The following is a 15682-nucleotide window of genomic DNA, read 5'->3' on the forward strand; positions in this document are numbered from 1 at the left end:
TATTTTTGGGCCGAAGGGTCAAAAGGTTAATTAGATGTGAACCCTGACCCCTCGTCCCAGCGGAGAAACTAGTCAGTTCAGTCCTGGAACTGAGAAGCTCTTCACCAGGTGTTTAGAACTGTGTAAAACCCAAAGGAGCGAGTACGCAGTTTCTCCCATCAAAAATGCCGAAACGAGCTTGAGTAAGAAATGCTAAGGATGCGACACGGACACGGCCCTAACTTAAAGACAGTTATATGAGTCAAAAAACCTAACTGAATAAAACAAAATGGTGGTCCCGTGCTTGAGGAGAGTCACACCTTGAGCACGTAAATAACCCACCACATCTTTCGAAAAAGAGTACGGGCATGCTCCGATGCGAGTGTCTCAAAGCGTTCTGGTCTAAATGGGGTAGGGAATTTCCCGAGCAGCCTTCGTAACCCCTGCTTCTCCTAATGGGTCAGTCAAGCATTGTATTTCTGACCTAGGGTGAAGAGATTAGTTGAGGGTATTTCATACACTCAAGCATTGTATTTCTGACCTGGGGTGAAGAGATGCTGCTTCAGTAACAATTAGTTCAGTGCTTCCATGAGTGCCCCCCTACGGCCTTCCACTGAGCGAGTTCGTTAAAAAAATGAGGTTAAATACACATTGTGTATTTAATCTCCTTGATAAGAGCCTGAAGTTACATCACATGACCGGGATTACCCAAGGGGGTTTGATGTTTGATTTTTTATCAGAAATCCATTAGATTAGACCTGAAAGTCTAATTTACTCTTACTGGATTCATAAAAACACGGTACAATTGCGGAGCACATAACACATCGCTTACATAACATCAGGCTTCAACTAGCATAAAACTACAAAAACTACATAGCAACATGCAACAATACATGATCATTATTAAACCTCCTTGGATTACCACAGGCGGAGCCTTTTCATCACAAAGATGGTATAAAGGTGACCCCTGTCCATCTGCCACGTCACATGAACACATGTACTTATCGAACCCGAAATGTTTACCGACCGCGTTTTCTGGTCCGATAAGACGAGACTCCGATGGGCGGGAAGTGATAGACTAAAGCACACAGAACACCTGTTCCGGCCGGGAGGACCTGCAATAGTACTAAGGGTGTAACGTTACATGCTGTGGAACATAACAAAGTCTCACGATATCACCACGGGGCTACAGGGTGTGACACAGCGGAAAAATAAACCACAGAGAAACGGCCGAAAACAAGTCTTTCAAAAAGTGGATTTCCAGTTCGAATATTTGAAATTTCTTATACCTTGATTTTATCCAGTGTGAAGAAAACGTACCGTTTCGGATAGAACGCGTCTCGTCAACCGGTTTTAAACAAAACGTTGTGAAACGGGAAGGTGGCGTTATCTAAATTCGACGTAAACAATTGCAATATGCTGATTGTTTCAATCGCCAAACAACGTAACGTGAAAACAGTGTGTCCGGTACACTAACGGGAGAAATGTTCGTATTCCAGGATATCAATGACTGTCATCGTTTATCATTGGATTTCCTTTGGCAGTTCGGCAGAGCGAAATTAAACACGACTAATCGGCAGTAGACAGTAGAATGTGAAGAGAGAGACGACTTTGGCCCACTGATAGATATCTTACTCCATAAAACTCCATACCTGTTTGTGAGCAGTTTGCTGTGCGGGAACCGATGAAGTTTCGTGTCAGTCAGAAAACGAAGATGCGTATGGGCAGTTGTCGTACGGTTTGGTAGGGAACTACGTTACATGTAGTTTGTATTGCAGGTCCGCGCGTGGGAAAATAATCTGTATAAACGGAGGGATGAACCATTAGGCCGAGTTTGCATTGCAGGTCCTTAGGTCGAGTTTGCATTGCAGCAGTTCAACGTGGGAAAGAAATCTGTGTTGAAGCGGAGGAATGAATCATTGGGCTAAACTCGAATCTTGATGAACATATTTTTACATCCATGATATTTGATAGCGTTAAGAGAGCCATGAAATTACCATGGATTCGACACTGGACGAATATTCTCAGATTGTCCGACAAGTCTCGTTTCATTGTGCGTGAGAAATTGTATCCTGTGTTGCAAGTGTGACACGTACGATCCGCTGTCCATCTACCTCGTCACATGAATAGTTACAAGTAAATTCATTATTTTGTTGTGACATCGTGTGGCACAATCGGTAGGGTGTTTCGCCAAGAACCGAGAGGTCCCGGATTCGAAACCACTGCTATGCCCCGGTGTTGTGCCCTTGGGAAAGGCACTTTACACGACTTTTCTCACTCCACTCCACCCAGATGTGAATGGGAACCTGACTTCGGTTGGGGAAGGCCGTATTGAGGTCACCTGCTGGCGCCGAATGGCAGCCTCCCAGACCCTTGCGACGGTTCAACAAAGTGCAAGTGTGGACCAAACATGTATCTGTTGTGTATTATGTGATTGTAAACCCTGCAGCAATTCAGCACTGTCCGCCATTGCACGGATAATTTCTGAGCAATAAACCAATAAAACATTATTATTGTTATCAAATCCGCCGCTACCCGAAATGTTTTAAATACCGACCGCGCTCTCTAGTAATATACAAGACTCCGTTGGGTGGCAAGTGATAGATCGAAATAAACAGAACATTGTTAGACCGGCCCTACCGTGCCAAACTCCCTTCCGTGACAGAACTGCAATAAGGTATTGGCGTGGCCTAAAAACTGGTCAGACTGCTCGCAAACTTCCGCCGAACTGTTAGAGAAGCCCGGCCGTCACTCAGAATCCATTTCGATCTTTCACCCTAACATCTGTTTGGAGACCTTATTCGATTTCCTATGATACATTGGCCTTTCACTTGATACATTGGCCTTTTACTTGAATATTCGTCACAATATATCTATAATGAACATTTGGACACCTGTCCACGAAATGATATAGCAAGGACATACGGTCATGCCTGCTACCTTCCTCCTGATGAAAGAACAACGATAGAGGATTCATTATTTAATTCATTAAGGGGTAAACTGTTCTGCGTGTGCTGTTCAATTTCAGACCATGACTCATTTAGTTACAGTATACACAATATGAATTCCTAAAATATTCAGATTTGCATTCCAGCTTTATCAAAAGTACAAATTGTTACAAAATTGCCTCTTTATCACATAGGAGGAGCGTTCTTCAATATGTCATATCAGCACAAACATGGCAGTAAAAACCTGCACCTGAGAAACCACAATATAGACTTAATGCAAATCGCAACTGTGTCTGTACTTGGATCAAAGTGTCTTGCTGAGTTAGTCTTATATCATCTTTAGTTTGTGGCTACTTGTTGACATCAGAATCATTCCTTTTAAGCTATGTATAGAAGACAGGCATCTTAAAGCTGGGGCAAGGACTTTAAAATCTTTAAGAAACCCTTTAAAAACCCTTTTCAAAAACCTTTCATTAGTCTTGACTGAAGTTCCATTCATCAACTGTTGTCATACTTTTAAAAAAAATCATTACTTTTCTTAATGTATAGTTAAAAGTACATCAGGATTTATGACATCAAATGTACACATACATGTAAATGATACATCTTGTTAAAGGTAAGGTAATGCAGTCATCCTCATCCGAAAATTGTTTCGTTACAATGTCAATTTTCATCATCATATTATCAGGTTTGAAATAAGTCATTCAGAAAGCTCATATACTCATATATAGTAACATTATAATATCATTTTTAACATACCCATGAGATGACATTACTAAACTTCTAATATGACATGACTGGGCATTGCTAATCGTTCAATCAACCAGTGCATTACAAGAGGCTTATATGTCAACCTTAAATCTGCATGGTCCCCTTGTCACCATAAAAATTAAGACTTATCAAAGAAAAGTGAGTATACAAATCAAAATAATAATGATAATGTTACTCAAAAATTATAACTTTGACAACACAACACAAACACAACATCCCCCCTTATCTCATGTTTGTGTAACCTTAACATTACTACTCAACCTTTCATTTCCCCTCTACTGTAAATGCATCTAAATTTGCGTTGGTTTAATTTTTTTCATTCTTTTCTGGACACTGAAACCCACCACAAAAATGCTTGCTTTGTCTTCTGCCCACCTACTATATTGTTTCAACAGCATACTAAAACTACCATAAAAACTGCATTTTCTCCCTATCACAAAATTTAGATGTATTTACAGTATCCTGACAGTTAGTCATTAGCTGTTTGCGTTGAGTTTTCTGACTGATCCCTCGGTGCCATTCAGCAGTACCAGGTCCCCGGTCTGGAACATCACGGTGGCATTCTTCACACTCACCACACAAGGGAGGCCGTACTCACGGGCAACCACTGCACCTGTGCACACGGAGGGGGGATGTGAACATCAGGACACTTACTAAGTAAAAAACTTATAAGAACTGACATTTTGTCTTGTCAGTCACCACTATGGTACGGCGGTGTAGACCTGTCCTTTGTTCTGGATGATTACTATTACACTGATGAAGGTTAGACATCCAGGTAATATGATACGCCAAATAACAGTTACTCAAGCAACTGGATATGATTTTGGAATAGGTCAGACTTGTCAAATTTGTTTCCTTATTGGACATTCTAAAATCTTCTTCACTTTATTTGCATATCAACTCATAGTTCGTGGTAAAAACCTGCTGTTCGACAAATCTTGCTCAGAGTCACTGAGGAAAAGTAGTGGATGCTACTTGAAACGTCTGACCGTTTCCAAAATCATATCCAGTTGCTTGAGTAACTGTTATTTGGCAATTACTACTACAGCCCACCACATCGGACCACTATGGTATGATAGTGTTGACCTGTCCTTGACGCGGAATGATCACTACTACAGCCCACCACTTTGGTATGGTAGTGTAGACCTGTCCTTGGTGCTAAATGATCACTACTACAGCCCACCACTTTGGTATGGTAGTGTGGACCTGTCCTTGGTGCTGAATTATCACTACTACAGTCCACCGCTATGGTATAATAGTGCAGACCTGTCCCTGGTGCTGAATGATTACTACTACAGTCCACCGCTACGGTATGATAGTGTAGACCTGTCCCTGGTGCTGAATGATTACTACTACAGTCCACCGCTACGGTATGATAGTGTAGACCTATCCCTGGTGCTGAATGATTACTAATACAATCATCCGCTATGGTATGATAGTGCACACCTGTCCTTGGTGCTGACTGATCACTACTACAGCCCACCACTATGATATGGTAGTGTGGACCTGTCCTTGATGCTGAATGATTACTAATACAATCATCCGCTATGGTATGATAGTGTAGACCCGTCCTCGGTGCTGAATGATCACTACTACAGCCCACCACTATGGTATGGTAGTGTGGACCTGTCCTTGATGCTGAATGATTACTACTACAGTCCACCGCTATGGTATGATAGTGTAGACCTGTTCTTGGTGCTGAATGATTACTAATACAATCCACCGCTATGGTATGATAGTGTAGACCTGTCCCTGGTGCTAAATGATTACTACTACAGCCCACCACTATGGCATGGTAGTGTGGACCTGTCCTTGGTGCTGAATGAACACTACTACAGCCCACCACAATATGGTATGATAGTGTAGACATGTCCCTGGTGCTGAATGATTACTACTACAGCCCACCACTTTAGTATGATAGTGTAGACCCGTCCTCGGTGCTGAATGATTACTTCTACAGCCCACCACTATGATTTGATAGTGTAGACCTTTCTTTGGTGCCGAATGATGACTAGTACAGCCCACCGCTATGGTGTGATAGTACACACCTGTCCTTGGTGCTTTGGCATGATAGTGCATTCACATCAAAGCAAAAGTTGCCTTTTTCATCAGCACATGACCTCTATAATAATTTCGACACAATCCAGTGAAATAAAACCGAAATGGTTCAGAACCTCCTCTGAAGACCCACCATGAGAAATCAGCCCTCCCAGCTCTGTGACCAGCCCACTCAGTAAGGGGAAGTATGGGCTCCACCCTATGTCTGTGCTCTGCACTATCAAAATCTCTCCTGCCTGTGAGGAAGACAAATATCCCGTCACTGCATCTTGACAAAATATAGTCTAATGTGCTAAATACATTGTGTAATTAGTACATTGCGATTGTTACATCTATTACAAAGATTACAAATATTCCAAATAGCAAACTGACTTCCAGTTTCCTGAGTGATCCTACCCACATGTTTTAATGGTATAGCCCTAACAAGATCTATTGGAAAACACACTCACATACATAAAGTTCTAATAGAAGACTATACAATTAAGCATCCATACATTTAATAGATAAAAGATTGTAAGCCTATACCTGGATAGTCCCTGCATCCTCAAGCCTGGTCACCACCCTGGCAGGAGCTGTGACGGTCCCATGGCTCACCGGCATTCCCTTCAGCATCAGGTCTGACCCACTCACAGACAACGCGCCAACCTCAATCTGAAATATAAGAGAAAAATGTACAGTTTCACACTGTCTAGAAAAAATCACAATATTCTATTTGCCGTATGTGTCAACAGAAATAAAGTTGTCTACAGGGATAAAGGCTCAGTTTCTCCACTGTTGACATAAATCATACTCTTCTGAGGCAATTTTTCAAGAGGCAGTGCGGTACTCCACACTGAGGTTATATGTACATCTTTGTTCCCTAGTTCTAATGATAGAGACCAAACGTCCCATTAAGAAGTCTCAACAAATTCAAATCAAACCACAGTGTGAACGGCCCTTACTTACAGGTTCGGGATGCCCACGGCAAATCTCAGGGAACTTGAGTGACATCTGCTTGGGCAGGATGCGACGTCTTCGCAGTGCTCTGGGAGGGGATGCGACAACAGGCTTTTATGACCTACAGTGTCTTTTTACATTCACAGTTGGTAGTTTTCCGGCCACTTTGTATGTCCTTTTGGAGCTCTCAGCATGTCCGTTACCGGCGGCGACTGTCAGCACAAATGAACCCGCCGCAGGTCAGGCCAAGTAAATTACCCGCCATGCAATGTGAGGTGTCCCATCACTCTGGCAGTTTTTAAGTAAGTTTCCACAGTAACCATTTTCATCTATCTTCATTAGACCAACTGAGGATATCTCAGATAAACAAGTTACAAGCATACATGTATGTGATACTGATTCAAAATCGTGTACATGTGATGATGGTTCTATCCCCAGGGTATATCTACACATCACTCACTTGGCCACTAAAACAGCAGATCGGCTGCGCAGAAGAGTGCCGATCTCCTGGTGCGTCAGGAAGAACAGTAGATCCTCCTCAGGAAGACGGCCCTGAAAGGAGTGTTATATTAGCGTTGGTGAATGAACATTTGGGATTCATCAAAGGTCCAGATATGACTTTTCAATAGGTCTTTACCGTGTCTATTTGTTGATGTCTAGGGACCTTACCTCTGCAACCATTAGTGATGCCAGGTACCAGTAGGCTTGTTTGAAATGATCCGACATTTTTATTGCCGCTGACTTGCTCTGCTCCCTCTCTATCACACCTTGCCGTGCGTAGGGAAGAGCCCACTTCAAGATGTACCTAATGGGAGGTGAGGAATACATGGCATTCAGCATTTCAGTACCAAGGACAGTGGAGCAGTTTGTGTTGTCTTATCCAGTGCCAAGGACAGCGAAAAGTTCTTGATGTCTCATTAAGTACGAAGGATAGTGTAACAGTTCTTGGTGTCTTACTCAGTAACTAGAATAGCGAAGCAGTTCTTGATGTCTTATTTAGTACCACTAACCTGCCAGAGAAGGTTATGGGCGACTTGATCTTCTTGACAGCCACGTCAAAGTTGAACGGCTCCTTCACACTGGCTATCTGGTTATTCCTGAGCATGGTCTGAAGAAACAAGAGTTTTTAACGCTCAATTTCTATAATCAAAAGTTCCTGGAGCTCAACATGACATCACGAATCTAACTTCACCCATAATATCATCAACTAGAGTTCCACGACCTCATATCTTCGCCAAATAATATGAATTGTACCGACAGATGTAAATACCAAATTCCCGCCATTTACCAATATGGCATTACATAGCCATTTTTCTAAACAATAACTAAATTCAAGTCTTTATATGCTTAAATAATATCTATCAATGTTCCCCTCTTTCTCAATGGCTTGATATGCCACAGGTCTGAAAGTCCTCTCATGGAATGTCAATTAATGACGGTTAGACATCCAGGTTATAGGATACGCAATAAAACTGGATGGATTTTCGAAACGTAGTGAAGTAGCATAACTCTATCAAATATTAGACCCTGTTTTGCATAATCAGCATCTTATTGTTTAACTTGGCTTGGCTATGTCAATGATCAGATTCAGCTATTTCAAAATGCCCAACATGAATATAAAAAGTCCTGTCATTTACGAACATAGTGTTATTATCTTAGTATAATCTCAGCAATAATCCAAATGAGGTCATTTGAATAATTGATATTTCGAATTCGATTATAATCGATAATTACTAGCCTCTCTTTCTCAGTGAAGGATGGCACAGTTTTCAAAGGTGATTTGTTTCTATTTGTTTTTTCAGCTGTAGATAAGTACAGCCAGGGCTACCAAAGGCTAAGGCTATTACAAAGGGTTAGCCCTAGTAACAGAACAATATACAGACCTTGATACAAGCTTTCACAAAGACTAGAATACGACTTAAATGCATATAAACGGGCACAAACATAGAACTCAGCGCATTTCAAAACATTTCATTAATCATGCAAATTAGGTCCTGTTTGGCATAATTACAATGTTACGTCAATCGTAAGATCCACTTTTAAATCTTCATACCAAACATAACAGATACATTTTAGTCCTGCTTTTTTTAAATTGCCCAGCTAGTAAGCTAGCTGTTGACCTAGATTCAGGACGCCAGCTGTTGACCTAGATTCTGGACGCCAGGTGTGTACTAACACATGCCGCGTACTATGGTGCGGCAGTCCTATATATGCCAATTATGATGTAAAGTAGGTCATGATCTGCATAATGAGCATATCATTATGTTGATCATCACCTAAGGAACATATATACCAAATACAAGAATAATCCATCAACCCCTGCTTGAGTTATTCCTCCTCAAAAGTTACAAACAAATAGGCCCACTGCAGTTTAAGGCAAGCCGCAAGGGGGCCCAAACTTACATCACGTACTCTCTGCCCCAAGATCTATCTACCACTCAAAAAATCATAACCTTAGTACCTGCAAAAAATTCGACCACAAACTTTAAGCGGATACATAAACTTTCTGCATTTATTATGCAAATAAGTTCCTGGTTTTCATAATATGTATTTGATTATGTAAAACATTACCCAAGCTATCTAAATACCAAAAATCATGACGATCCGTCAACCCCTTCTGTAGTTATTAGCCTCCAAAGGTTTCAACAAAAACGCCAACTGCAGGTCCAAACAAGCCGCTACGGGGGGCAAACTTACACCACCTATTCCCTGTTCCAGACCCTACGTATTGGTGAAAAATCATGAACCTGGCACTTCCAGAAAATTCGACCACAAAATTTAAAACTCAGCTGCAGTACCTTACTTATCCGCTAGGAGGCCCATTATCGAACTTGACCTTCCTCTTTAACACTCCTACCTACCAACTGAATATCATGCACAGCCGTCAACAGCACCTCGAGTTATGCTGGCGACATACAAATTCACACACATATAAAGCCCGCTGCAGTACCGACGGAAAATGCAAGGGAAACCATTTTTGAACTTGACCTCCGTTTCCACAACATCTACACACCTGCAAAAAATCACGAAGATCCATCAACGTTTCCGTCACTTTTTTTGCCTACATACAAACACACAAAAATGCAAAGTCTGCTACAGTACTGTTGGAAAACGCCAGGTGAACCATTTTTGAACTTGACCTTCCTTTGCACAACCACTACACACCTACCAAAAATCATAAAGATTCATTGAAGCTTTCTTGAGTTATGCTCCTGACATACATGAAGACCCACCCAACAGATTTTTCAACCGAAAACATAATCTTCTCCGAGTACAAGTACTCGGCGAAGATAATGACAAAAAGAAATATAGGATTATTGATATCTATCACATGATATCACATAGGAAATCAAACGGATGATGTTCCTATGCCTAAAACCTGTCTTGTCCTTCACCAACAATGATGGCAGACATACCTGAATGGTCGAAACCACCTTGATTGGAGCTGCTCTCCAAGAAATTTCCCTGAGTTCGGCCTGTGAAACAGAAGAAAATCTGTTAAAATCTTATAAAACTGAAGATGCTTGTGGAAGTTCCTGCCAGAAGAGATCAGTTACTAATTCATCATAACACATCTTTTGACACTTTCACACATTTTCTCAGAATTGGGAGTCAAAGTCAAGTTTGTGTGTGGTCATGTTGATGTAAGAGTCCACCTGACCTCCCTGAGACACCTGTGTCCATGCAGGTCCAGGAATTTGTGGAAGAGCTGTCCGGAGGGGCCGCTATCAGCACCCAGCAGCCAGGCCGTAGCTTCCTGGGGAATAAGGCAGGTGGAAGATGATCTTGACCAGGTCAAGCTATTCGTATAAGTAGACCTGTTACTGACATTCAGTACAGATGCAATACACTAATAGTTTGCAATTATTACTTCCCAAAAAGGTTCATATGTTTTAGTAGCGTTTGTATATGGTAGAACAACATGATTCACGACGCTATGGATGAATAGTTATCAAATTTGGTATGTGGTCAATTAACTCCTTCTCTGTCAACGAAATTATCAAATAATGGCCCCCTGGTGACTTTCCTTGGCACCGCAGTAGAACTTCTGGTTTCGATATCTCGAATATGGTCATGCTTTTCGATGGTAGATAGTTCATACATAAGATGAACAAGTCATCTGACCATTCAGGCAACACTCTTTCATCCCACCTTGTATGTTTTGTGAGTATAGTATTGCTATAATGATAATCCTGTATTGCACATTAAGCAGCTCACATCATACTCTGACTGACTGACCTGAGGAGACATGGCGATCAGTTTATCCCTGTGCCCCTCCTTTATGAGCTTCACAGCTAGTTTCTGGGGGAGGAGAAGGAAATCCTTGTGTTAACATTCAATGTCGACCCTTTTGTCAGAAAGGTAATGATGTACTCTGATGTAATGTAGTCTGACAAACAGATGCTAATTCAATGAAATAGAGTCCAACTTACATCTTCACACGCTGCACATAAACTATTGTGCCTGACTATAACTGGGTTGTATAAGATAAATTCTGTGTGGATAGTTTTTCTTTTTAGTTGCATTAAAAATAAAAGCATTGTGTGTAAATGTAAGGTACCTCCAATGCATCAGGCACATCTGCACTGGTCACTTGCTCACAGCTGACGTAGAAATGAGCCATGTCAGAGAAATGCTGCATTGTCCACTCTAAACCAACAAACAGCAAACAGCAGTCAGAAATCAGTCTTCTTATTGATGTAAATGCCATCAACAGGTCTGATATATAAATTTGATTTGATACCAGGTTCAGCCTGATTGTTAAGGTCTATTTTACTCTGTTTCCAAAATTTGATGTCATTGTGCAGTTATGACAACGTGTATCATAGCGATATGGTTGTTCAGTTTAGTCAATTTTTACTTGATATAATCATAAGATTGACGTCTGTGCAATCTCCTATGAACTAAAACATACTTGTGGCTCTTACAGAGTGCTGCAGGTTATAAACCATTTCCTTTGAGCTTCTACATGCATAAATGCATTGTAGGCTTGTACCTCTGGATCCTTGTGACAGGACCATCATCAGGACTGTGCTCCAGACTGTTGGCCGACAACTGCAGCTCATGTGAACTGCCCAACCCTGTGGACACATGGTAAAGATAAAGGTAGTCGCATAGCCTTTCTGAGGCCGTAGGGGCAGTGGGTTGTTATCCACTGTGCCAAGGCGGAGTCCAGCCCTCTTCTTCAACCACCTTTTACATCTCCAACTTAAATCAGTTAGACATTTTTACACCTGGGTGGAGTGAAGAAAGTCCTGTGAAGTGCCTTTCCCAAGGGCACAACATGAGTGGTATGTCAGGGGATTCGAACTCAGGACCTCTAGGCTCTGAGCCAACACCCTAACCATTACGTCAGCATGATGCTACAAGACACGTGGAAGACAATGTAAACTAGATGTAAACTAAAGTGGCCACTTAGTCTAATAACTGTTCCATTCATGTCTCTATTACATGGTTCATTGTGTAGGTGATCATTTGTGCTATGTCATCATTGTGCAGATCAAAATACCTTACAAAATATACATTGGAGTTATTACCTGGAAGTATTCAGGTAACCTCTCGTTGATCTCCTGGCACATCGCCATGGCGTTGTCATGACGACAGATTGCGTAAGTAGTCAGAGTTTGCTCCAACTGGTGGACCTTGTGTTTCGATGTGTATATATGCTGTGAGACATGAAAACTGCTACAGTCAGATGAAGCACATCAATACACTGAGGAGCACAATTTATTAGCCAGCTGCCTGTTACCTAAAGTTCTGACAATGCTTTTATTAATTCAATCTTTACCACTGGACAAGTTTTCTGAGGAATTGACAGGGTTATATATCCTATCCAACATCCCTCTACAGTGATCAAAAATAATCGTTACATTCAGATTGTATGGAATATGGAATGATCAATGCCACATTCCCAGTATAACTAGGTCTCTCTTAGTCTTACCACACGTTCATACCCTCTGAAGTTTGTTCGAATTTAAAAATATCAACATGTGACGTCCAAAGTTGAGCACAACAAAGACTTCATTCTTTGATACTTTATATACTAATAGATTTCCATTAGACTGACCAATTATTTATCTACCTGAGGGAACATAAAAATCCTACTGTCTTTATATCACCAGCACCATTGTTCATGTTTCTCACCTTCAAAAGATGGAATGATTGAATAATACGTTTCCAAAGAGAAGACTTTCCGTGGTATTCAATGATGTCATCCATTGTGATCTCTTCTAGGCACTGTATGCAAGCAGTAGAAGACATTATTTATAAAATAGTTTTATTTGGACATGCATTGGATTATGAGGATGAAACCAAGGAATTATGCATTTCCATATTCATGACTCATATGACCTAATTAAATTTTTATCTTTTGAAAGGTTCTGATTACCTACTAATAGGTTACATACATGTATGTCAAGCATTCCTATTGGAAAGTAATGTACAAACTAGATCTAGAGTTCCAAGACCTCATTCCTAATCACCAAATTATGGTTAACCTTTTCAAGTGACGTACGATAAAATATAAGTTGAACAAAATATAAAACGGTTACTTCACCGTTTCGAAATCTTCTGGTGGTGGGACGTCCATAATACAATACATTCGGAGTGAAGCTCCAACTTCCACCTAGTTGTATATATCCCTTTGTGTTTTCACCACTGTACGCCCCCTGGGTACAAGCCCTGTCCTGGCTTAGGTAATTAGGATGTTATCTAATGTAAATACCATCTTAATTTGTACATCTTGCATTAAGTCATGTTCATAAAGAAATATACAACCAAAACAATAAGACACTTCAGCGCACAAAACTACTCACCCTTCCTACCACTGACATCTCAGTTATTCTCTTGTCTCCTGTTATCACATGTTGTTCAGAAAGCTCGACAAGATTCTGAGGGCAATACAAAAAGTATTCTACTGTTACAGCACCTCAAGAAGAAACTGGACTCTTCTACTTGCATCCCACGGGATTCCATAAAATGATTTGAACACACTTCACGTGTGCCCCATGCGCTGCTGTCAGAAATTGAAATAACAGATTTGGATATTCTTACAATTTCTTTTGGTTCGAGCTCGAGGACACGAATCTGCCCAACTTCTGCCTTTCGCATTGAAATGTGTGTTTTCCCCTTGTGGGTATGAGATGAAAGGAATACGTGATTGTACAACACGGTGTATTCCAAAACGCGTGGTCAGGCTGGTGATACTAAATACACCATGTAGTTATCTATGTATATTGAAGCTAGCCAAATCAAACAAACAACACATACAAATCAGTTCTAACCTTCATGTAGCCATAGATAAACAGTGCAAATTTCAGGGAATAACAGTTATGATCTTACATGCATGTTGATGAACATGTGCCCCAAACACAGTCCTATCTTCTTGAAGTAAGGTTGGCACCTTTTCACACCTGTTGCGGCCGTTATGTACTAATTGAAACAGTAAAATAAGCAAGTTCAGTCCAGAAAACAAAAATAACATTTGTTAAGTATATTTATCAGAATCCAACAGATTTACTTCCAACATCATAGTGACAAGTACATGTAACATCAATGTGTTATGGGCACATTATCAAGGAATGGTAAAATGTCATTAAAACGGCCATTTCCTGTCTTATATGTGGCTAATCTGAATGTCATGACCATCTTACTCTAATGGTGTAATGGATGTTATTGAATTTTCACCACCTTAGTATACAAAAACAGCAACGGCAGCGGTCTAACTTGATCTGTCAGAGGGTCTGGCTAGCTGCCTTCACCAAGAAACCAACCATTCTCGGAACCGAGTTGTTATATTTTAGGCTGCTTTCTATATTTCTCATGTCTTCTCAGATTAAATCCCACCCATGGCTATAATCTTTTTTATTAACTAATACTAATGTTGTGGTTCATTGTTCGCAAAACATAAAAGTGACTGTGGGAATATGAAGAAAGCAATGATGGTGCCCGGAATTTGGCACAATTCTTATGAGAACGAGCCGTTGATGGCATGTCGGTTAAGATACTGGGTACATTGATTCTGGATGACATTGTATTGCATCAAGTAAGCTAAATACATGTATATCGTTCTTTCTCCACTTGCCTGAGCTCCATATTCAACTGCACGGGAGACTGTCGAAGCTGTCAAGGGGGTCAAAGCTCCCGGCAACACCTCTCTGGAGGGAAACCAAAAGGCAAGACTTTGTTTAGTTATTTCATTTTTCATATAATATACATACATGTATGTCAACATTTCATACTATAGTAGTACTTTCTTTGCACACTGTTTTCATCCTCTTTATGTGGCATACATGTATAAAGGAAATCATAGGCAATACTCGGACTTTGAACGCCAGACAGAATCGTGTCCATCAGAACTCGGAAATGAATTGTTACGTGTTAGGCTGCTTTTTTAAATTTTTCATTCCCTCTCAGGCGGTGGGCCCTTATTAGGGAGTGAAATCCCACCTGTGGCTATGATTGTTCCAAGGCATTAATCAATACTAATGTGGTTTATTGTTCATAAAACATAAAAGTTAATATAGGCATTGTTCGTCAAACATGAAATTCATAATTCGTAAAACACAAAAGTCATTAATTTGTGCAACTTTTATACACAACTTACCACAACCACTAACGTAACAGGACCAATCATCGTGCAGGACCAGTTATCGTCCAGTTTGGGTCATGTTCACATGTCGAGGTGCATTTTGAGAGAGCTAGTTCTCATGAGCAATAAAGAACGTCAGAAGTATGATCCTTAGTCATATCTTCTTTATACAAAACAGTTAAATAGGTTTACGTCCAGTGACATAACAGGATAAACACCTGAACCAGTAACAGCAAGTTGCATGGAAGCGTCATACATGACGTATTTCATATGCGATTCGACACCGTGTATTTCATCATGTTTTTCTAACTTACACGATAGCTAGTATCTTTTAAAAGTAGCTGACGTTAAACCTTTCTTTGATATTCAGACTATCCAAGGTGATTCGAGGTTTGAAACT

At 40.7% G+C, this 15682-nt stretch overlaps 1 protein-coding gene across 4 annotated transcripts in view; it reads right to left on the minus strand.

Moving 5' to 3' along the window:
- Nucleotides 1-2946: 2946 nt before the first annotated feature.
- Nucleotides 2947-15682, minus strand: part of LOC136438947 (rifampicin phosphotransferase-like) — a 50019-nt gene continuing 37283 nt past the window's right edge. For 2 of the 4 annotated variants that reach the window (XM_066433993.1, XM_066433992.1), the window contains exons 24-40: nt 14776-14848; nt 14034-14123; nt 13508-13582; nt 12837-12929; nt 12230-12358; nt 11689-11773; nt 11254-11342; nt 10932-10994; nt 10354-10449; nt 10109-10168; nt 7703-7800; nt 7362-7497; nt 7153-7244; nt 6702-6780; nt 6282-6407; nt 5890-5992; nt 2947-4311 (exon numbers count right to left, since the gene is read on the minus strand). In XM_066433993.1, coding sequence (XP_066290090.1) covers nt 4175-4311; nt 5890-5992; nt 6282-6407; nt 6702-6780; nt 7153-7244; nt 7362-7497; nt 7703-7800; nt 10109-10168; nt 10354-10449; nt 10932-10994; nt 11254-11342; nt 11689-11773; nt 12230-12358; nt 12837-12929; nt 13508-13582; nt 14034-14123; nt 14776-14848 — 1624 coding nt within the window. In that variant the 3' untranslated portion in view covers nt 2947-4174. The remainder of the gene's footprint in view (nt 4312-5889; nt 5993-6281; nt 6408-6701; nt 6781-7152; nt 7245-7361; nt 7498-7702; nt 7801-10108; nt 10169-10353; nt 10450-10931; nt 10995-11253; nt 11343-11688; nt 11774-12229; nt 12359-12836; nt 12930-13507; nt 13583-14033; nt 14124-14775; nt 14849-15682) is intronic. The other 2 variants (XM_066433991.1, XM_066433989.1) reach the window with 2 other exon arrangements.

The sequence above is a fragment of the Branchiostoma lanceolatum genome, chromosome 7 (assembly GCF_035083965.1).
Source record: "Branchiostoma lanceolatum isolate klBraLanc5 chromosome 7, klBraLanc5.hap2, whole genome shotgun sequence".
Taxonomy (NCBI): domain Eukaryota; kingdom Metazoa; phylum Chordata; class Leptocardii; order Amphioxiformes; family Branchiostomatidae; genus Branchiostoma; species Branchiostoma lanceolatum.